Source organism: Anopheles stephensi, chromosome 2, assembly GCF_013141755.1.
Source record: "Anopheles stephensi strain Indian chromosome 2, UCI_ANSTEP_V1.0, whole genome shotgun sequence".
In the NCBI taxonomy this organism is placed as follows: Eukaryota; Metazoa; Arthropoda; class Insecta; order Diptera; family Culicidae; genus Anopheles; species Anopheles stephensi.
The window spans coordinates 23,996,012-24,020,160 of record NC_050202.1 but is presented as its reverse complement, the minus strand read 5'-3'; the positions used below and the strand labels follow the sequence as shown (position 1 = coordinate 24,020,160).

The 24,149-nt window shown below is 45.5% G+C and overlaps 2 protein-coding genes across 2 annotated transcripts; one reads left to right on the top strand and one right to left on the bottom strand.

The window, feature by feature from the left end:
* Positions 1-2,948: 2,948 nt before the first annotated feature.
* On the bottom strand, positions 2,949-9,171 carry LOC118507730 (collagen alpha-1(I) chain-like). The gene is made up of 7 exons (XM_036046686.1): positions 9,001-9,171; positions 8,098-8,473; positions 7,031-7,929; positions 6,847-6,945; positions 5,659-6,783; positions 5,055-5,594; positions 2,949-4,995 (listed from the first exon to the last, which is right to left on the bottom strand). The coding sequence occupies exons 2-7, from the start codon at positions 8,387-8,389 to the stop codon at positions 3,268-3,270; spliced, it is 4,683 nt and encodes a 1,560-aa protein (XP_035902579.1). The 5' UTR covers positions 8,390-8,473; positions 9,001-9,171; the 3' UTR covers positions 2,949-3,267.
* A 2,374-nt stretch (positions 9,172-11,545) lies between these two features.
* Positions 11,546-12,978, top strand: LOC118503576 (serine-rich adhesin for platelets-like). Its single transcript, XM_036037011.1, has one exon. It carries the CDS (start codon positions 11,590-11,592, stop codon positions 12,811-12,813), a length of 1,224 nt encoding a protein of 407 aa, XP_035892904.1. The 5' UTR covers positions 11,546-11,589; the 3' UTR covers positions 12,814-12,978.
* Positions 12,979-24,149: the final 11,171 nt, after the last annotated feature.

The following is a 24,149-nucleotide window of genomic DNA, read 5'->3' as shown; positions in this document are numbered from 1 at the left end:
GTTGTTGCTGATATAGCAAAAATGTATCGGCAAATCGTCCTGCACCCTGATGATCGACGTTTAGTTCGCATCTTTTTTCGATTCTCACCGGAATCGCCTATGGAATTGTACGAGCTGAATACCGTGACATACGGTTTGTCTCCATCATCGTTCTTGGCCACTCGTACTCTGTTGCAGCTTGCGGAAGATGAAGGTGCAGCTTATCCACTTGCCACACCTGCGCTTAAGCACAATTTCTACGTTGACGACTTCATTGGTGGAGCAAACAGCGTGGATGAAGCTCGGAGCCTTCGGCAGCAACTATCGGATCTGCTCTCCAAGGGCGGGTTCGAACTCCGAAAGTGGACTTCAAATTGTTTGGAAGTGCTCTCCGGTTTACCAGCGGAGCATATCGGTACACAATCCTCGCTGCAGTTTGTGCCAAACGAGAAGGTAAAGGCTCTTGGCATCATATGGAAACCCGAACTCGACGTGTTGTGTTTCGAATCACCAGTTGCAGTCGATACAACCACCATCACCATGAGATCAATATTATCGAATATTGCCCGAATGTTCGATCCCCTTGGATTGATCGCTCCGGTCATTATACGTGCGAAGCTGCTCATGCAGGAATTGTGGCTGCAGAAGATCGGATGGGACGATCCGGTTCCCGTTCACATCTATAACAAATGGAAGGCTGTTAATGATGATTGGAAAGATTTGGCTGACTTCAAACGTGATAGGTATGTGCTCTTACCAAACTCCAAAATACAATTCCATACATTTGCAGACGCGTCAGAGGTAGCGTATGGTGCCTGTATTTACGCACGTTGTGAAGACCAGCAGGGGCACGTTCGAGTTAGTTTGCTCGCATCAAAATCTCGAGTGGCCCCACTGAAACGCGTCACGCTGCCAAGACTGGAACTGTGCGCAGCCGTGTTAGGAGCTCATCTGCATCATCGTGTTCGACAAGCAATGCAAATCGAAGTCACCGATTCGTTCTTCTGGTCGGATTCCACGGTCACGCTAAACTGGATTGCGTCACCACCCAACACCTGGAAAACCTTTGTGGCTAATCGTGTTGCTGAGATCCAGAACTATTCACATCCTCGTCAGTGGAAACACATTCCCGGCTCAACAAATCCCGCCGACCTGGTATCTCGTGGGATGTCAGCAGTGGACATGCTGAAAAGTTCGATATGGAGTTGCGGTCCCGAGTGGTTGAGGTTACCTGCTTCTGATTGGCCGATTTCGAATCCATTGCTGGCGGCCGAAGCTGATATTGAAATTCGTCAGGTGAGTGCTGTAGTCGCAAATGTACAGACCACTCACCCTTGGTTCGATTTGTGGTCGTCATACACCAAATTGTTACATGTAATCGCATATTGCACACGATTCATACACAATACCAAACACAAGACACGCACACAACAATCGTCACCAGTTACTACATCCGCGATCACACCTAAGTTCCTGGAAGCAGCTAAACTCGCATTATGCAAGCTGGCGCAACAAGACGAGTTTTCATCGGAGATCCGGCTGCTGAAAAAAGGAGAAACTGTAGGGCGGCGCTCACCTCTACGGCGCTTGAATCCATTCCTCGATGAGGAAGGAATAATGCGAGTGGGTGGCCGATTGAAGCTTGCACAGCTTCCCTACCAGTTCAAACACCCTATCCTACTTCCCAAGAAACATCCGTTTGCTCGTCTCATCGCATACCACTTTCATGAAAAGCTGATGCATGGCGGGGGAAGACTATTACTTTCCCAGATTCGAGAAGAATATTGGCCGCTCGACGGACGGAGATTAGTGAAAGGAGTAGTCCGTAATTGTTTTCGTTGCATACGACAGGATCCCGCCCTAGTGCAACAACAAACCGGCCAACTTCCGTATCAACGCATCACTCCGAGCCGGCCGTTTTCTATTACTGGAGTGGATTACGCCGGCCCATTTTATCTTAAGCCGACGTACAAGAGAGCTGCCGCTGCCAAATGTTATTTGTGTGTTTTCGTTTGTTTTGCAACCAAGGCGGTTCACCTGGAGCTGGTCAGCGATCTCACCACTGCAGGGTTCTTGGCCGCTTTACACCGCTTCACAGCCCGGCGCAGGTTATCGTCGGATATACACTCCGACAACGGAAACAATTTGAAGGTCATCACACGAGCTAAAAAAATTTTTTGAGTCATTGCAGAGTGAGCAACAGCAAAACATCATCACAACCAACTGCTCTGACATGGGGATTACCTGGCAATTATTCGTGCAACGTTTCCGGAAGCATTGGATCACTGAGTATCTGCAGGAAATGCAGAAGGACAATAAGGTTGCGGTTCGGTGCGAAATCGTTCCCGGCAGACTGGCCATCCTTGTGGACGATTCCCTCCCCATCACCCGCTGGCCACTGGCGCGCATCGTTGATATACACCCTGGAGATGATCAGCTTACTCGTGTAGTGAAGCTGAAAACGGCAAAAGGATTAGTCACTCGTCCTGTTACGAAAATTTGCGTTTTACCTGTTGCGAAACCGTTCTGTTAGTACCGCGTGTTAGTTATTTTGTTATGACATTCTGTCATGGGGGGGAGTATGTTTACGCTTAGATGTTTGTTTACGTTTAGACGTCAAATCTACTTGACGAAAGCTAGTTTCGTCAAGTTTTAATACATGAAATATTTCAAGGATACAGTGAGTAGGAGTGAGTGTCGCTCGCGTGGGGGACACTCATAAGAAAGTTTATAAATAGGGCAGAAAACACAATTATATCTCTCTTCGAATTTGGAATCTGAACACGACGCTTGGTAAATATTGCAACACACATCGATCCGAAACTCCGCGAATTCTTCAAATAGTTTAAAGTTAAGTTGCACGAATTATTTAAATATGGACTTAAAAAAAAAAACGCATGATTTTTTTTCATTTATTAGATTTCTTTGAAAGGTCATCATTGTTGAAATGCAAACCATCCACGTAACTCTTTTTTGAAATCACGTTACCATTAAATTATTTTATTACTCCATTTTTTTGTACACACACACATACACGCGCACGCACTTCCTAACTTCCCACAGACCAGGCAAAGATCCTTCCACCTAGATGTTCCACGGCTCAGGACGATCTTTGCATCATCTGTGAAGTTTAAAGCACGAAGAGGAATCGACATCCCTGTTCCCTAAAGGAAATAGTCATCACAATCGCTTCATTGCCAGCATCACCATTCGTTCGTTTGTTGCTATTACCCGTTTCCCCCATAACCCCTCTCATCTCTTGCTCCCGCACTCTTCGCCTAGTCCCGTCTACTGGAAGCACACGGCTCCAACCTCGATCCAGAACTGCTGATGTTGCTCACCCACGTCCCGGATCGCTATATCGATGATGGGTAGCCGCATTGGTTTGTCGGTACTGTAGCTTAGCACCGACTGGCTGTAATGGGCCGTTCTGTGCTGGCAGTCGTCCTGTAGCGCTTCGTACCGCAGTCGCTGTGGACCTCGGGCCGTTAGTTCTGCATCGTTCCAGGCGAGGAATTTCAGACTCTGGCGATAGCTGTTCTTCTCCTTGTTGTAGAACGCAACACTGTTTCGGCAGTGGTAGGTAACGTTCTGGGAGGCACTTGCCGATAGTAGCTGCAGGAACCCGATCTGATTGCTGTCCGATTTGTAGCTGATCTTCATGCCATCCTTCAGCTCGCCCAACCAAACTTCCTGTTCGTCACCATCGTATGAAAGCTCTTTGGTGCGGAGAGGCTGCGGAAGTATGCAGGAAGCCTTCTTGTCTGCGTCACAGTACACAAGAATCGAGTCCCGCGCATCGCCCTCATTCGGATCAATCCAGTAGTGTCCGGAGGTAAACTCAGGATGTGCGGCGAACAGATCCCTGCAGGTCTTTGCCGGAGAGGTCTGTTTACCGTCCGGTTTCTTGAAGGTAGCGAAGGCGGACTTCAGCTTCTCGTACGCGTTCTCAACGAGCTTCTGGCGTTCCTCGTCGGTCAGCTCGAACACGCGGCCCAGATTCATCGGCTCATCGCCCATGTTCGGGTCTGGACCCTTAGTGTTGCTCATTTGACCATGGCCAAGAAGGGCAGCCAAAGCAGCAGCATCGTATCCAACACCATCTCCCGGCGGTCCAGGAGGACCCGGTGGACCAGGCTGGCCGGGCTGCCCATTTTTACCATCGTTTCCAGGTGGACCGCGGGGACCAGCCATTCCGAGCATTCCCTGAGGTCCTGGAGATCCGTCCCGTCCGGGTGGTCCACGTGGGCCAGCATCACCGGGTTTACCGGCGGGTCCTTCATTGCCTGCGTTACCCTTATCACCTGGAGGACCCGCAGGACCGGGCAAACCTTGCAGACCGATAAGTCCTCGATGACCCTTGGTACCTTTGAGCCCTGGTTCTCCGTTCTCTCCTTTCGCACCTTCCAAACCGGGAGGACCCGGTTTGCCACGAGGTCCCGGGGGACCGTCGACACCTTGAGGGCCGGTTTCACCTCGTAATCCTCGTTCACCAGTCTGTCCGAGAGGACCTTGCGGTCCCGGGGGTCCTGGTAGTCCTGGTGCACCGGGAGTGCCCTGTGTACCAGGGTTACCGATCGGTCCCTTGTCACCAGTGCGTCCAGCGATTCCGGGCGGGCCTTGCTTGCCAGGTGCTCCTTCAGGTCCAGTATCACCCGTCGGTCCGGGAGGTCCCGGCGGTCCGAGTGGTCCCGGTGTACCCGGTGGGCCATCACTGCCTGGCTTACCGGGGGTACCGGGTTCACCAGCAGCTCCACGCATTCCTCGCAATCCCTGAGCCCCGCTCGGACCCGGAAGGCCAGGTAGACCACGATCGCCCGGTACGCCTTGGGGACCTTGATTTCCTGGTGCACCTGGAGGTCCATCGCTGCCTGCTTCACCCTTGATTCCTTCCGCGCCCTGCTGTCCGGGCATACCAGGAGGACCCGGGTTTCCTGGTCGACCAGTATCTCCTGGATTTCCTTTCAAACCTGGAGTGCCCGGTGTTCCCGGAGCTCCTGGATTGCCAGTTTGACCCTGTGGAGTTAGTTTATGGTGAAGTAATCTTTTTCAATTTATAAACGGAAGCTACTTACAATTGGGCCTTGATCTCCTGGTCGTCCTGGTGTTCCCATCGGTCCCGTTTCTCCCCGTAATCCGGGTTCTCCACGTGCTCCCTTTGATCCAGTCAAGCCAATCAAACCCTGTGGGCCAGGCTCACCCGGTACACCTGGCAGTCCAGAGTTACCCTGTTCACCCTTCAGACCCATATTTCCTCGATCACCCTTCGCTCCCGGAGTGCCAACCGGACCCTGCGGGCCAGGGAATCCTTGCAGACCTTGCGGTCCGACAGCACCACGTTCGCCAACTGCCCCTGGTGCTCCTGGCTCGCCGGAAATGCCTGGAGTGCCTGGCTCACCCTTTTCAGCCGGTTCTCCCGGAGGTCCTGGAGGACCCATCGGTCCCTGAAGTCCTCGTTCTCCAACGCGTCCAGCAGGTCCCTCTGGTCCAGGTGGGCCAGAGCTACCTCGCTCTCCTTTATCTCCAGCTGGTCCCGCTGGTCCACGCAATCCTGGAAGACCAACCATACCAGGTGCTCCTTGATGTCCTTTCATACCGTTCGGTCCCGGTGATCCCTATACATAAAAAAATGATTTTATGGCACACTTTGTTGTTAATATTTAAAGAAAAGCAACTAACCGGTGGTCCATCGTTTCCTTGCGCTCCAGGCTCTCCTCGCAGACCCGGTGTTCCAGGTGTTCCGACCGGTCCTCTTTCCCCAGGGAAGCCGCGTTCACCGCGAATTCCTGGCTGTCCAGCGGGCCCTGTAGGTCCGGGCGGTCCGTTCTGTCCATCCTTTCCTTGTGCTCCGGGGTTGCCAGGTGTTCCAGGTAAGCCTTGGAATCCTCTCGGGCCAGGCGTACCCGGTGGACCTCTATCACCGTCGTTTCCAGGTGGGCCAGGAGGTCCAGAAATTCCTGGAGGTCCGTCCTTACCGGCATCACCTCGCGGACCGACTGGTCCCGGAGGTCCAATATCACCGTCCTTTCCAGGCTCTCCCGTGAATCCTTTGTCACCTGGCAATCCCATTGGTCCGGGCAATCCTTGCAAACCTTGCGGTCCAGGCTCACCTACTTTACCGTCGGCGCCGGGCAGACCACGCTCTCCTGGTGTACCGGCCTTGCCCTGCGCACCCGATCGTCCCGGTTGTCCACGCAAACCTTGAATACCTGGTGCTCCCGGTGGTCCCGGATCACCGCTCGATCCCTTCGGACCCTGAGGGCCCATCGCACCCCGATCTCCAGACTGTCCCTTAACACCTTGTGCGCCATCGGGACCAGGGAGCCCAGGAGATCCAGGTAAACCACGTTCTCCCTGTGGTCCAGGAAGTCCAGTCGGTCCCTTCATGCCCCGTTTGCCTCGCTTTCCTTCCGGTCCAACTGCACCCGGGAGACCACGAGGTCCGGGAATGCCAGCTTCACCCTTAATGCCTGCTTCTCCCTTGTATCCTCGCTCTCCCGGTAGACCCGGTTCACCTTTTGAGCCGGCATCTCCCGGACTTCCGTTGGCTCCCGGTGCACCGCGAGGACCGGGGAACCCAGGTGGGCCTGCAATTCCAGGCGATCCAGGACTTCCCTTCTCTCCGGACACTCCATCCTTACCCGGTGGACCATTCAGACCTGGTTCTCCCGGCTGGCCTGGGCGTCCAGATTCGCCCCGCGGTCCTTGCGGACCTTGGCTACCTTTCGGACCAGCACCTCCCATGTCTCCCTTGGCTCCGTTGCTTCCGGGAAAGCCGGGTGGTCCTTGTTTACCAACGGGGCCCTGTAACGTTGGGATAGCGTGATTAAAATCAGTTATCAAGTCATGTAACAGATATTCTCATACCGGTGGTCCCGGAGGTCCAGCAATTCCATCGATGCCTCTCAATCCAGGTGGTCCTGGAGGACCCTCACGTCCTCGTTCTCCTCGAGGTCCTGCTGGTCCCTGGATATAAAAAATAAATCATAAATAATAACTCAAAGTTCAATCATACATAAGTAATATGATTCTACTTGGTTTTGTTACGTACAACTGCTCCAGGAACTCCCGCCGGTCCTGTAGCTCCGACCGATCCCTTCTCACCGACTGATCCAGTTTCGCCTTTCATACCTTCCGGTCCTGGCAGTCCCTGATGTCCTTTCAGCCCAGGCACTCCAGGCATTCCAGGTAATCCTCGTGGTCCCGGTAGACCCACAGGCCCCTGTGGTCCAACTTCACCATCGTCTCCGGCAGCACCATCCTTGCCGGGAGGACCGGGTAACCCACGCGGTCCTGGTGGTCCACCAACTCCCGGTGGTCCCGTTTCACCCGGTTCACCGCGCGATCCTTGGAAACCCTGCGGACCCGTAGCACCAGTTGGACCGGGCGGACCTCGTGGACCAACCGGGCCGACCTGAGCTTGCATGAACTGGAAGTTTTCCGGGCCAGGACCTTTATCCGCTCCACCCATCGTTTCTTGCAGCTGTTGAGTGTAGAACGTTAGATCAGGTGCTGGACCCGGAGGTCCCGGTGGTCCAGGAATACCGGGAGTTCCTGGGATACCCGGTTGTCCTGCTTCACCCGGGATGCCTGGCTCGCCGGATGGAGCTGCCGGCAGACGATTGCCAACAGCCGACGCATCGAACTCTGGCTGCTCGGTGGTGGTGGTCGTGGTAGTGGTCGTGGTTGTTGTGGTGGGTATGTTCCGTGGACAATCGGCTTCATCGCACTGTATCGAACCATTGCGACAGCGGCACGTGGCACAACCTTGATATCCGGATTGGAACACCTCCCCCTCCCGGTACCACTTGCCTTCGTGGTAGCACGTGAAGGGTTGTACGATCGATTCCGGCTCGGGTGCCCGGGTCGTGGTGGTGGTCGTTGTCGTCGACACGCGTGGGATCTCGTCATCTGGCTGTCGGAAGCTAGCATCTGGATTGCGAGCTCCCGCTGAAAGTAACGCCGCAAAAACATTACATCACACCGCTAATCTGTGTATTGGAGATCAGTGCCCCCATCGTAGAACCACAGCTGGCAAAGTGATCTTCGAATTTAATTGATCGCGCACACACTAAGCGAGGGAACAGATGATGTTCGTTTATGTGCCAGAGTGCTTACCATTGTCACCATCATAATCGGGATCCGTTCCGTAGTCGTAGTTGTCCCCATAATCGTACGCGGAATCGTATTCCGGTGCCTGTGCCTGCGGCCGATCAGCCTGCGGACGATCGGGGCGCACTTTTTTCAGATTTTTCGTAGCCAATTTCTTCGTTTTACTCTTTTTTGACTTTCTTTTCGCCGGTTTGACCGACTCCGTTGCCGGTTCATCGTCGCATCGTATCTGATCGGCAACTAGCACTATGATAAAGAACACCGCCAGCAGTAGCGGACGTCCGAGACGGAACTTCATGGTGGTGGTGTTTGGGCTTATCCTCCTTGCGGGTTTTGTAGGACCGTCCCTTAGCACATGGCTGTGCACGTCCTTTCGGATATCCTGGTGGGGAATGGGTAGAACACACGAAACACGTAATTAGCAGTCCGATCTCAACCGAACCACACGATCACAAGTGTGCCACTGTACTAAATCTAATGATCGCGTGTACAACGCCAGAGCACAGCAGCCTCCCCGGGCTACTTTAGCTTTAGCCCGGCCACTGATAAGCATCCGTCCCTAGAACATTGGACGAAATTGGACGGCTCTTTAGGACCCAATTTTTGTGTCACTATCAAATTGGTTCACTGCACCGCGTGGTCGCGTGGTCTAATTTCAATTTCAATTTCATCCACACATTGTCGGTTGTCGGGGCGCTATCAGCTACTCAGAGCACTTGGACACTTGCTAGTGTTGACGATAAAAAACGCACATCGAAATAGAACTTAGAAACCAACGAAAAAGCAACACTGACAGCATTCGTGTTGGGTAGATTTTTGCAAACGAACGGGGACCAGGAAGTCCTTGAGAAATTATTCCGACCACACATATACACACACACACACACGTACGGAAACCTCGAAACTTACTTCAGAGTCAGTCCCACCAAGAACACTCAGTGGGGCAAACACCGCACCACAGTCCGCACCGCTATATTCACAGGGTTCTTCACACACTTCCTTTCTCCGATACTTAAGCACTTGGGGTGGAGTCAGCTTCCAGTCTGCACATGATAACACCACCCGAACAACTGAACTTTTGGCCGAATTTGGAGATCTTTTTATAGTCCCGCGATCACTCCCCGGAGGCGAGTGTTCCCTCAGCCAAGTGATCACATCGAACAGATGGTAGAGAAGAGATTTTCATGTGGGGCTGTTCGTGTGCTGGTGAAGAAACGTGGCCGATTCAAGAACGCATTTTAATTACTTTAACAAGAGTGTGTCGTCGGGCGCGCGATCACACTTACACAGCAGCAGCAGCAGCAGCACTAGACACATTACATAGAGTCGTCTTGCAGTGCAGATGGTTTTCTAGTTCACGGTAGAACATGGGTGCAAGAATTAAATCATAATTTGTGCACAACCGATACGGAGTGCGAAGAAGCGGGCACGGTGTGTCGGCTGGAGCACTGTGAAGAAAGCGATTAATTCTAATTGCATGGAATGTATGGAGCCGAATGACATTGTACGGCTCGATGGGTCAGTGGGCGAAACACGATGAAGATCGAATAAGATGGCGCTATTGATTGCTATTTAGATGCGATCCATCAATACGGTGCGTGAGTGCCAGTGGTGTACAGATTGTGTTGACAAAAGTTTACATTTAACTATTACGGGCATATTGTACATGAATTGGAAGGATTTTATTCTTTTCATTCATTTTTGGCGTGAGATGTGGTTATTCCGTGCTGAATATCAGACTATCTTTGCCTTGAACAATGCACAACTGAATATTCAGTGAACTAAACTTAGCCTCGGGTTGGATATTAGCGAGGCAGAAATCAAAAGTATAGTGACACAACCAGCTGCCCTGCTAACTAATACTGATTTACGCTGATAGATGACCGCTCCTTTGAAGTCAAAGTCAGCACCGTCAATAATATTGATGGTGAGTTACACGCAAGGGTATTGAATATAAGCTGGTCCTACTACATCCAGAGGAAGCTTCTCTACTCTAAATACCTATCGTGACGGACGAAACTAGGACAGTACAGAACCTTGATAGTCTCAGTACTCACATTCGCCTCTGAGACATGGACTCTGCTCAAAAACTGACGAAACCCTCTTAGCCGCATGAGAGCCGCAAGATGCTCCGAAGGATGTTTGGCCCCGATTGGGTGGAAAGACAATGAAGGAACCGCTACAATGACAAGCTCCACGAGCTCTACGATAATCTCATCATCGTGCAGCGAATTAGGCTTGCTGGGCTGGGTTGGTCATGTCATGAGAATGACACCGGACGATCCAGCACGTAAAATTCTTTTAGACTGTCCACTCGGATAGAGGAGCCGTGGTAGGCTCAAGCTGCGATGGAGTGATGGCGTTGATGCGTCCAGAACGACCGAGATGCTGGATTGGCAGATGACGGCGCTAGATCTTGGATTACCTGTTTGTTTATGACAAGCTGGCATGCCTATTGAAACATGTATGCAAATCAACTAGCCTACAATAAATCAGGCAGTTTTCAGTTGTTATCAGGAACTATTGCTTTTCTCTCCCTAATCAATAGTCGGTATTACTCACCCTATCACTCACATCTTTTAATAGCCCGTTCTAGACTGGCGTTCTCTCCGTAAATGCTAGTCAGACACTCTTCGTAATACCTCAATGTATTTTAGCAATCAATCTCATTTCGGTAGGCCAATGAGAATTACTCATTTCCCAAATTCTTCAAGAGCCTCATTAGGTTTAGGCTTCTAGTTCTAGTTTCTTACTACACTCCATCTGCCTTCTCCTTCTTCTCCTCCAACTGACGATGATAAGCTGAGTCTGCAAAATGCCAGTTTATCCATGTCTCCGGTCCAATCGTGTTCACACACGGGATCCAGTTATCGTAGAATACGCTTATCTCGTGTCTCAGCCGAATCATTCATTCATTTCTTCCGCGTAGATCAGAGTCTTGTGTTTGCCTTTTTGTGTGAGTGCAAAGCTAGAAAAGTTGGATGACGATTACATGAATGCTAATGTTGGTCTCTTTCAGTTCGCTCGTCGTTAAGCCAGAAGTTGTATACTTTAGTAAGTAAACCTATGACCAACGATGTTTTAGGTCATATTCTTGATGGATGTTTTGGTATTGGTATCAGTAGACCATTCCCAGGAACCCAGGAACTGAATGAAATGATATCTTAGTGGTTGCAAGATAATTCGCACATTGTGTGTACATACATGAAAGACACACATCTTTCGTTTGATGTACTTCAGGAACGATCATGGCCGTACACAAAAATGATAGCGTGCATATCTAAACATCCCGTAAAGAATTATGGAGTCAAGCTTTCACAGCCCTCTGCTTATTATGAGCGTCATAAACCAAAATCGGGTCTCCGCTAGTTATGTCTCTAGCCATAACAACTTCCCAAGATAAATGTATATCAGACAGATCCGGTATAAAAAGCGCACACCAACTGCGGGTGCAGGTTATAGTGAACGCTACACGTCAATTCGTTAAACATCTGCAGAATGGAGCAGTCAACGGTGCTGCTAATAGTGTTCACGGTGATGGTTGCCGGCCAGTCCATCGATAATCCAATTTTCCCTCTCGAACATTGTGGCAACAGGACGGCCTGTTTCAATATAACGTACATGGAGAAGCCGGACGAGTACTGTAAAGAATTCGCTGGCAAGGTAGCGGTGCCTTCGAAGCTGTGTGTTAACGGTATGATTCTGTGTGACGGTCACAAGTATTCGGCTGGTTGCTTGTACTCGGTGAACAAGCTACGGGATAACTGTGATTATGCGAAAGAGAACTGTTACGCAGATTTAAAGGAGGGCGCCACTGATCCAGCTCCAGAAAATCCCATCTTTCCTGTCGCTGCCTGCGGTAACAGGACCGCTTGTTCGCACATCAAGCATGTGGAACGCACGGACGACTTCTGTAAGGATTACGCTGGCTCGGTAGCGGTACCGTCAAAGTTGTGTCTAAATGCTATGATTTGGTGCGAGAATCGTATTCTACGAGGATCCTGCCTGAAATCATCTGTCAGACTATCGACAAACTGTAATTATGCGCGTGATAACTGTTACAAAGATTTGGCGCAATCTGAAACGACCACGGCAGGTTATACTGGAGGCTCTACCGAATCTTCAACGTCCGATGCGACCACTGTGGAGTATAATACAGCTACTGCAACATCTACATCGTATGACACAACCACAGCTGGGTGGTACACAACTACTTCCAAATCTGGAGCGACTGAAACAACCACGGCAGGATATACTGGAAGTTCTACCGACTTTTCAACCTCGGATGGCACCACTGTGACGTATGATAGAACTACCTCAACAAAATCTACATCGTCTGATGGAACCACTCTGGGGTACACTATGGGAAGTTCTACCGAATTTTCGACGTCTACCACAACCGATGGTGAATATACGACGCCGGCAACAAACGATACGAAGGTGGACACAACTTTGACAGAAAGCACTACGACGCAACAAACAACATCCGCTGGTCCACGTGCTGGCGACCCGTGTACATCTGCTGGTAAGCGAGCCGGAAATGCTGATAACTGTCTTACATTCTTGGAGTGCTCCGGAGAGGTTTACGAGGAAAATGCCTGCCCCGAAGGTTACATCTACTATGAAAGATTCAGCATCTGTGTACCTGGAAATGGGGTAAAGTGTCAGCTTTATGGTCAGCTACGTAAAAGAGCGATTCGTGTGACACCGTTTGCCGGATAATATATTTTATGTTTTGTTGAGGACTTTTATTCGCAAGCTATTACACATCTTAATCTGCATCGGCAGTGTTTTTAGTTGTATTAGTGTTGATTCACGATGGTGGAGGTTTCTTTGAAAGTGGGTTAAAAGAGTAGAAATAAATTGTACCTTGAAGCATTCGTTAAATTTTGGATTGTGTTTAAATGGATATATCACCGTAGTACTAGTTGTATCTTTAACAAACAATCCTTCTGTTCGATGCTGCTTCCGTTTTGCATATATCACGGCGTACATCAGCTGTTCCTTGTTTCGCATTGATAGGAGCTATGCTTTCCATCCTTCTCACGGCGCGATCACACGGAGGAGCATGATCGTACGTGCATGAAGAGGAGACAAATATCTCCCATTTCATCCCAAATTCCTCTTCGATTGCGGACGGAATTGTACTAAAAATTCCAGCTCGGCCAGTTTCGATACCAGGAGAGCATGCTCGCAGGAGATAACATCTAATTGAAGTGGAATGAAGTGGTGAGAATCTCCCCCTACCGAACAGGATCAAAATCTACTACAAAACCAGCTGTTTCCTCAGATTCAATACCAAGAGATCATCCTCGGAGGAGGTTTCATTTTTCGTCTAGTACTCTCAAATGCTGTCTCTCTCTGATACACGATCACGGACGACTATCCCGTACTAACAAGTATCAGTATCAAACCAATATCACACACATGCAAATGATGGATGGCATATGGGGAGGGGGGGGGGAGGAGGGCGAAATAGCAGGAACGAGACACGCATATCATTCCTTTTCATAGAAGTTAAAATTCTTCCCAAAACCGGTTGCTCTGTCAATTTCGATACCAGGAGATCATCCAGAAAGAAGGTATCATTTATCGCTTAGCGCTTCCTAGAGCTGTCTCTTTCTTTCGCATGTTATCACTGAGTACTATCTCCTACTAATAAGTATCAGGACCATACTACAGGGTTTACCAAATCACTTTACTATTCGAACGAAATTTTTCGGGCTTAAGTCAGGGATTTTTCGGGCATCTCCCCCCCCCACCACCTCACGGGCAACCAGTTTTGAAACTGAGATACCCAAAGGAGCATTTGTTTCAGACTTTTTACTATAATAATTTATTTATTAAGTTTTTTATTTATTAAATATGACGGTCCGATGCCGTATTGTCAATTTATTTATTAAGTATCTATAATAATTTTGAAATATTATTACAATTTTTTTTTCTCATTTTTGCCTAATTTTTTTACATATATTTCAGGTATCGCGGAAGTGAAAATCTGTTGAAATATACAATGGCTTGAAAATAGTGGTAAAAATCACATGGAAGCAGTCTTACCACATCCGGATGGAAATATTCGAGTGAAATGGAAATTCATATAAAAACGGAAGAAACATGCCGTTTATATCGCAAAGTGACTAGGTAAACCCTGTAATATCACACACATGCAAAAATGATCGTTTGCGTATGGGTGGACCGCGATAGGAAGAACGAGAAACGCATATCATTCCTTTTCGTAGAAGCAAAAGTCCTCACAAAACCGGTTGCTCTGCCAGTTTTAACACCAGGAGATCATCTAGGTAGGAGGTATCATTTATCGCTAAGTGCTTCCTAGAGCTGTCTCTCTCTCTCGAATGTTATCACTTAGTACTATCTCCTACTAATGAGTATCAGCTCTACAATACAGGGTTTACCAAGTCACTTTACTAATCGAACGATATATTCTGTTGGTCTTGATACGGATTACCATTACTGTTGAGTTATTCTATTCCATCCAAATATCTATGTAGCAATACGGCCAGACCGTCCTAAATGAATTTAAAAAAAAGTCTTTTTATTTTAAATCCCTCCATATGATTTTCAACACTCGACGTGCGTAGAATCCTTGTGTTTGAAAGAAATATTTAGTAACATGATTTTACTTCAATTCATCTGTTAAAATATAACACTTTCCAAGAAAGAAAAACATACACAAATTTGGTTTGTATACATATTATTCGCCTAAAGTTTGATAATTGCGACCAAAATATGGAAGCAAACGAAATTCATTCGGATTTCGGACAATCGGAGTGGAAATACTTGAGCGAAATGGGAATCAATATAAAAACCGATAAAATATGCTGTTTATATCGCAAAGTGACCAGATAAACCCTGCAATATCAAACACATGCAAATGATCGTTTGCGTATGGGAAGACCGAAACAAGAGGAAAGAGCTGCTCTTCTAGTTCTGATGTCAGGGCATATCCAGGAAGGAGATAGCGTGTATCGCCTAATACTTCCTATACCAGTCTCTCTCACGCATGTTCTCACAGTGCACTATCTCCTACTAATAAATATCAGCATCATGATAGTGCAAAGGATGCAAAAGGAGGAACGAGACACGCATATCATTCCTTTTCGTGGAAGCTAAAATTCTTCCCAAAACAGATTGCTCTGTCAGTTTCGATACTAGGAGATCATCCAGAAAGGAGGTATTATTTATCGCTTAGTGGTTCCTAGAGCTGTCTCTCTCTCTCGCATGTTATCACTGAGTACTATCTCCTACTAATAAATATCAGCATCATACTAATACGATCATCAAATGATCGTTTGCATGAGCAAAGGATGCAAAAGGAGGAACGAGACACGTATATCATTCCTTTTCATGGAAGCTAAAATTCTTCCCAAAACTGGTTGTTTTCTCAGTTTTAACACAAGGAGATCTTCCAGGAAGGAGGTATCATTTATCCCCAAGTGCTTCCTAGAGCTATCTCTTTCTTTCGCATGTTATCATATGTAATGATGGGTGACTACTTACCACAGCGAGCTACATAATTATATGATTACTTTATTCAATTAGGCTTTGGACACAATTTTAATGGGATAGTTAAAGTAGAAATTCCGTGAGTTATTTTTTTCCTTGACGATAAATTGAATGAACTCTACAGTATTTTTAATTAGAACATGATTAACTTGATGATAATCTAGCTTTATTTCGTTCGAACCCAAAACAATATTGGAGGAAACGCTACAATAATATCACATAACTTTCAGTTTATGAATTTTACATAATTTTTTATTTTAAATTTCGTAAATATTGGGTTTGTTTTACTCACTAGATACCGTTTAAGATGTGTTTTTTTAAATAAAAATATCGTATAAAAATAAATTGTACAATTGGTAAATTGCACTTATCATCTGTACTGGAGTTGGTGGGAATAAGGACAACATAAGTTAAGGAACTAAACCATTTGTTAAATGTACTATACTTCTGTTAATATTGTTTTATTAAACTTTACTTAATAATAAAAGTAACTGTTATAAGGCATTTTTTTCTAAAAAATCTAAATTTGAAATAGATTTTACTACAAGCATTTGTATATTGACGCCACGCTCTGTAGAGGACGATCAGCGATAACGTGCGAAAAAGAGATCAAGCGGAAAGGATCACCGTTTGCTCTTCTCTGTGGTTTATCTGCTGCAGTACAAAACGAGATTAAAGATAACTTTTTCTCTCTCTTTCTGACATACGTACACAAAACCGATCTCTCTTTCTTGGGTGTGATAGTACTATGATAGAGATAGTGAATACTACGAACACTCACATCATTACCTAAGATGAAAAAAGATAGCTGTTTAGAATAGTTGCATCGGGATATTGTCACCTCCTTAGTGGATGATCTCCTGGTATAGAAATGATGATGCCTGGTCGTGCAGGACAAAATCGTTTTTTTGTTTGTTTATGCGGATCAGCTGACGAGCCCCGAGAGGGAGCAGAAAAATGAGGTATTTCGTCGAATACGATTTTGAACCTTCCTGTAGTTTTCTTTTAAATTTTTGTGCTTGTAATCAGTAGTTTAATTAAAAGGTATTTAAATTTAATGATAAAAAACCCATTTATTCCACAAAAAATAACAATAATATGAATAAATGCGCGAAATATTGGTCACAAGGCACGCAAACTTTTTTCCTTTTTGGCCGTGTAGACACAGCATTCGGTTGCGGTAATAAAACATACCATGGTGCAAGAGAGAATGCTTATCTTGCAACTATAAACAGCACGATATGATTAACTGGTTCCCCTGGCAGGTTTTATGATACGCCCAACAAATCATTGATGTTTTTTTTTAATGCTTTACATAAAACAAGAACAAATATTAAGTTTAAATGAGATTTCAACCGCGGTCCTGCCGTGTTAAGACTGGCGCCACTGTCGCATCTAGTAATTCTTTTATTATATTGGCCAAAGCTTTCCATCATTAGCTCATAATGTGGCTGAGTTTTATACGTAAAGAACAGGGTTGATAAGCTGGAACATGTTAATAATCCACAAATGAGATGACACTACTCCTATACTCCGAAATCTCAAAAAAGGCCAACAGAATACTTTCGAAGAAAACAGTTTATCTTTATAGCTCTCATAACTGCTTGTCAATAAATTTTGCACCGGCTAGTCACGTTTGAAATTCGGCTAATCGCGAGCAGGACACGTCATGAGAATGATTGCACTTTACATTAGCAGTCCGATTACGTCCGTCCACAGGAACAACCGAGGACTGTCTAGCACTGTTCAGATCCAAAAAAAGAGGTGCCGAATCCGATTAGTTTAAAGAAAGTTTTGAACGACTGTTGCAAACATAAAAACACACAGACAAGAAACTGTCTTATAGACACCAGACAATCCTTGCTTCTCAAGAAAACAGCCAGCACAAGATTCCCCAAAGTAACAGACATCCATGGCTAGGGATAACTTTTTCGCCAAAGAAGCCATGCATTAGTAAGCGCCGTCAAACAAAGCCCCCCCACAGCCAGATGAATGATGCACCTGCACCTGCATGTCAACGTCACGCGGAATGGTACCCATTGAAGGAAAAGCAGCGGGCAATCTGATTCGGTCGCCATTTTCCAGAGCATATGCTGCCATATCATTTACTGTGCAAGATGGTGGTTACACGCCGAACAGCAGACTCGCAGCATTTACAGAATGCACATGAACGACGAACTTCAATCTGTCCGCAACACATTTCGTGCAGCGTTCTTCGCTCACGCCGGCGTTGATAATATTCTATGGCAGCTAAAGGGATGCATAGTTTCTTCGACCGCAGCAGCTACATCCAACTATGTGTCAACTCGACGGCGCGGGTTTCCTTTACAGCACGATTCCCGGGGCCTCGGGAATTCTTCGCAACAAATATTCGCCAAGAATCGTACGGTGGGAAAGCACTTTACACCCTGCGCATTCGGGGGTTCGGGAGTTGCAATGCAAGGAAACACAGGCACGAGACAAACAAAAAAGCTCACCCAAAACCGGGCCCAAATTTGGTGCCGCCCGGAGCGATTTCTACTAATAGCTGACACAAAACGCCAACCCGGCCAACGAGCGAACCCAGCGTTGACAAGCGTTGTCTAAATTTCCATCTGGTAGCCCCACTGTCACCGTGTGTATAATGTCAGCGAAAATGGAGCGAACTTTTGGGCAGGCAGCGAGTCGAAGGGGGTAAGCATTGCTAATGGGGTGACACCGTGTGGCAAACGCTTCGCTGTTGTTGTTGGTGATGATGTCTATTGTGTTCACACGCCATGGTCCCGCGGGGCACGCACGATACAGCGTATGAAAAACGTGTGTTGTATGTTTACCCAAACCGGCACCATTCTACATTGGAAACTTTTCAATGTAATTAAAAGCAGATCGTTCGCGCAACATTAGCGGGCGGAGTGCGAGGAAGGTGGGAGCCGTTGTGATGGGGGGTGTCGCACAGGAAGACCATCACCCGCGAGGTGTTGACATTGAGTGAGCTGATGAGATTTTGACTCGATTGTCTGACAGGCCATTTTTGAACGGGGGAGAAAAAAATGTATGTACCACTCCAACCTTCGGGGAACTTCAGGGAAAAACTGTCCTTCCGGAGTACGGTGTTTTTTTCCTAAATGGAGAGTAATGGTTGTTGGGAGTAGAGACATCGAATGGAGAGGGATATGTTAGAGTGTAAATTATTTCCCTTCCCGCAACGGTCTCACGCAAGTATGCTCATTAAGTTCCGGGAAAGCGTCATGAGTTTATGTTTTGGCTTCATCGGGAACACACACACACACATGCTGTACTAATTGTTGGGTATTCGCGTTTGGAGGACGTTTTTGCGTGGGTTTGCTGTAGGCATGTTGTCTTTTCGGAATGTGTTTTAACTGACAGTAAGTGTATGTTGGACGAAGGGGTTGACTGTTGACGCATAGCTGCGGATCATTTACTTTTTCAAGGCTTTACAAGGTTTATCAATCGTTCTAACAGGCTTGTGTTATACATATAGACGCTCTCCAGAGCTTAATCAATAATCTGCATAGCATCTCGTACAAAGGGATGTTAAAGGGACGGGCTGGTGGTAGAAGCAGAACCAGGGTTCAAATCCCATCCGGACCGTCCTTTTGTAGAGAAGACTATCTTTCGAACAACGAGGTATCAATAAGATAGGTAAACCAGAAATGGCAGACATGAAGTAAAAGGTCGAAAGGTCGAAAAGAGAGAAAATTTTAAGTATCAATTTTATTAAAATATTAAAGTCAAACACTTAAAGAAAACATGTTGTTCAAATAAATAAAAATTCTGAAGAGCGTGAAAAAGTATGGAAGTTTCTATGGTAAAGAATTGCCACAGAGTAGATGATCGACATGATCTCTTGATGTCAACTGTATTTGAAACGATCGAAGATATGCAATAGCTATCCTGAAGCGTATATTGCTCCTGAAGATATGCAATAACGCCTGAAGATATGCAATCCATGGTAGAAAGAATCGATCGATAGGTAATAATACCACCTAAAATCTCATCCAGATTGGGATTAAATCCATTTCAGACCAGCCTCGCCTTACTGATCTGATTACTCCCCTTACAGCACTGACTATACAACTACGAATTAAACCAAGGGGCGGGCCGAGCCGATAACGGCGCCAGTCTTCACAGGACAGGACCGGGGTTCAAATCCCATCCAGATCATCTCCCCGTTCGTAGGGCTGACTGCTTTACTACGGGTTAAATTAAGTCATCGAGTTTGTAGTTGCCATTAAGTTCAGTTGCCAGTAATAAAGTCAGTTTTCGAGTTTGTAGTTGCAAAAAAAGAACGTAATTGGGTAGCTTCAGTTTTCAATCGATCGTATTTTTGGTAATCAATCAATTGATCGACAGTCTCGCTGAAAGAACAGATAATACACGAACTCTTCTTGATGAATTAGCAGTCCAGATTCTTTCTCGCCCTTTTATTTAATCCTTTTTGTGGTAGTCCCATGGTCAAACTGGTAGCGGAGACGATCTTCACATGGCCAGGACGGGTATCGAATCAAGTCCGAACCGCCTCCCGTATGCTGGACTGACCTTCCAGCTAAGGGTAACATAAATTCAAAAGAAGCAGGTCAAGACCATTTCGAAGCTGTAGAGCCGAATAAGAAGAAGTGTTTTACTTAGCGTTCCAAAAGGGATTATATCTGTTTTTCCTAATGTTGAATTGATTAATGAGAGTTTCAGCTTCTGAGCTACCTCAATTGTCAAGATTATTGTCCATTGCCTAGAGGAGTGGATTAAAGTAAGATGCTGAGACAAGTGTTTATCCAAGAAATTGTGTTACATTCTCACAGTTTTACTGAGAATTAGTGTGACGACTCAGTACCTAGCATTGAGGCTTAGTAGTAGTCAAATTGATTTTGACAAGCCCTGGTTTCATGTCAAGGCTCGTTTCTGTAAGAGGGCGCTGCATACCAGAAACGGAATAGAATTTGATAGGATTTTTACCAAAAGAGGCCTCTGTGTCCTTTTCTCCTTTTCTTGAGTATTTTTTAAGTATGCAGCGCCCTCTATCAGAAAAACTTGTTTGACAGTAGTCTTTACTATTAAGGAAAGGATCCTTGCCGTCAAAACTGATTTTTTTTTGGTAGATATCATATTTTAAGCGATTTGTCTTTGATACAGTCTGCACAATTTGTTTTGTTTTAAGATTTTTTTCTTATAAATAATCCAACATATATAACAGCTTCAGCATGTACTCCTCGTTTTACGCATAAGTAAAGTACAGTGTAGGAACAAGCATGTTGCAAAGACTAGGCTTCCCCTGAATTTTCTTTTCCATCGTGCCATAAATAAACCAAACACCGTTTAAAGACATTTGCACATGGTAACATTCTTCTCCTTTAGACTGAAATCTTCCGCCGAACCACATCCTATTGCTCACTCGCGGAAAGAAATCATAAACACTGAATGCAATTTCGTTCCTTTCAACCAGCACCAACCACAGTATCACTCAGAACATCCCACAAAACGATTTCTCACACCGGCCGTTGTTCACCCTTTTGTGAACCTCGCAGCATCCCCCCCCCCACCCCCCAAAGCGTTCCCACAAAAGCCATACCGAGACAATTTTCTTTCCCGGGGTGCCATTATGCTAATTTTACGATTTTACTTTCGCACATCTGGTGCCCGCGAGTTCGCGCATCGGCTCGGCAAACCGGGTGCTCCGGTAATGATTTGTAATCGTTTGCAATTTCGCCCATTTAAAATATTTATCCGCTTGTTTTGCGCGTCCTGGGGAGGTTTGTTTTTGTTTTTTGCTGGTCTTCTTATTCTGTGGTAATTAGGCATTAGAAAAGCTTTCCCCCTTTCGCCGTTAAAGGATTGTGTGCGCTCAACTAAGTTAAGCCGGTGTAGATTGCAGCACGACGGGTTTTCATAAATTTAAATTTATTCCTCAAAATGGTAGACGGAAAATGAGGGCCTCACCGTCATTTCATCGCGCGCATCTTGCCCCAATGGCTCCAAACACATTCATTGTTATCATCCTATGGTGCCCTCAAGGGATGCTCGAACCTCCCACCAACCCATTCGATGTGGTGAGCTAGGAATGGTGCTGAAAATTTATGAAGCTGCAATATTTGATGTAATTTGAATAATAACGTTTAGCTCATTGGGCCATTTTGTCCAGTTTCGATTAACTATTCTCGGTACACAAAGGCGACCACCTTCCACCACGAACGAGGCGCACAAAGTACCAAGAGTTCCGGGGCACTTCTAATTCCCCATTTTGCGAACGCCGGTGTTTCGATGATTGGAGCCGCGAATTTAGTCGCGTATACTTAAACGGCTTACGGACGCGTTACGCCACCAGCCATCCACCCATCCCGTTCTGCATTTGTGTTGCTTTCCCAATTAACCACAACCACTTTCCCCGCCCGAATTTAGATGGGTGGTGTGGGTTAGGAACCATATTTTGTCGCTTTAAAATATCTACACACAGCAAACCATTCGACGGCCCGACCAGTGCCGGGCAAACACGATTCGAACTCTCACTTCGAAGCGATTGAACTACGATATAAATAATTTAGCGTAATTTGATAAATTAGCTATCGAATAAATATTTATAGTGCCGATGAATAATTTATCGACCGGCCGATATGCGAGCTCTCGGCTTACAATGGCCCCGGGGGACTCGGGTCTTCCAGAATAACGGTCTGTTTTTTGTGAATAGTTCGGCGAAAATGTTTAGATATTTGTGCATAATATTTTCAACACCACCAGCCAAGCTTGCTGGTGGTGGTGGTGATGGTGGTTTGTCTGTATCATTGTACTACAATTGGTAGTGTGGGGTTGAAATTGTGTGGAAAACAGTTCACTTTGCACTGAGATGAAAATTACGTGCACCGGAACAGTGGTGGAAATAAGTATGAGTGCTCAAATTTTAATTATTCTAGCTTTTTGGTAGCGCATATGAAACCAAAAATTTATTTTTGATGTATGTATTGGCTGTTAATAATATTGTGAAATAACAGAGCAATGAATTAAGTATTCATTTTCTCCAGAACTGATTTGATTTAAAAGCAGATAATAAAAAAATGTTTAATTCAATTAAGAAAGATATTTACTAGATTTTTATAGAATTTAGAAAGCAAATTTGACTTAATTACAGAAATGGACAATAAAATAAGACCGCACGATGTTAACGAATCGTGAAATTGACGTTTGGGTGCCGATTTGTAACGGATCAACTTAGTTGTTGTTGAATGAATCCAGAAATCGATTATGAGTATTTTTGTTATTTGAATAAAAATATGGCCAAAACATATTACATTAATATAAATAGTATATTTTTTCCATTTTTTTAACTTTTGGGCTTAAGTTGTTTTGTTTTTTTAACTTTATTGCAGTCTAGCGTTGTTGTTAAAACGGTTAGATTCTTTTGGTCACAAACATTTTTGAATTTTCATAATAAATTATTATCTACTTTTTGAATGTAAAAAATGTATCAAAAATGTACATAAAAAAATTTAAATGTTGAGAATTCCCTTGCTAAATTTTGGTTTAAAGCACCGAATACATAAATTTAAAAAATTGGTTTTAAGAGTAATCTTATACTACTGTCCGTCGCTGTATTTTTATATTTATGTGTTTAAAACTGTTTGAACAGCACAATCATGAAAGATAATTACCAAAGATCTGCTACAAGCTCTTAGCTAATTATTATAATGAAAACAAACTTAAATTGATTCTATAATTAAGCGCAGAAAAAGCTATAATTTTATAATGTCCATAATGATTTAAACGTTAAAAATAAATAAGAAATTGTTAGAGCTTTTTTATATGAACCTCAAAATTATGTCCAAAAAAGCAATTTCGGCGATTCTAAGACATTTGAGCGAGTTGTATTTTATTTGGCTGTATTTTATAACTGTAAAACAGTTCGTATTATATTCTCGGTCAAAATATGATTCAATCAAAAGTCATGCCACTCATAACCATTTCACACACTATATTCAAATCTAATCCAATGCTCAGAAGGTGTAAAACAGATATCTTAGTAAATCAAACTATTCAAGTCCAATTTTCCAACAAAAAATTAGACCGCCCTGTAAGGATTTTATCATTTGTAATTTTGTATTTGTTTGTCTTCACTTCATTTCAAACAAAATAATTAAAACAAAAAAGAATCGATCTGTTATATTATCGACAACAACCGTCAATTTGACGACTATTTTTCAATTTTAATGCATTAATGGCTTCGATAATTTTCCCCATTCGTGTTTCCTATCGCTTCCTCCGCTCGTCCATCCGCTCTTATCACACTAATCGGCATCAGTTAACTGCATTACATGACAGTGCGCGTATCGTTATCGTAACCGGGCATTTGTACCACGGTTTTCCGGAACCAACCCGTCAGCTTTACCCATGGCCAGCAGCAATTGCACGTTGCGCTGTACGCTGTAAATCCGGCTGACCCGGCGTCACCCGGAACTAGCCCAGGTTCGTATCAGTGCGCTTCGCTAGTGCAAATGGTTCCTGGATGTGGTATCTCCATTACTATCCCTACTCAGTGCCCTTTGAAGCAC

Coding starts and splice junctions, on each gene's coding strand:
- LOC118507730 (XM_036046686.1), bottom strand. CDS start 8,389: ATGAAGTTCCGTCTCGGACGTCCGCTACTGCTGGCGGTGTTCTTTATC. Junction 7,930..8,097: donor CGATTATGATGGTGACAATG/GTAAGCACTCTG, acceptor CGTTACTTTCAG/CGGGAGCTCGCAATCCAGAT. Junction 6,784..6,846: donor CTGGACCTCCGGGACCACCG/GTATGAGAATAT, acceptor CCAACGTTACAG/GGCCCCGTTGGTAAACAAGG.
- LOC118503576 (XM_036037011.1), top strand. CDS start 11,590: ATGGAGCAGTCAACGGTGCTGCTAATAGTGTTCACGGTGATGGTTGCC.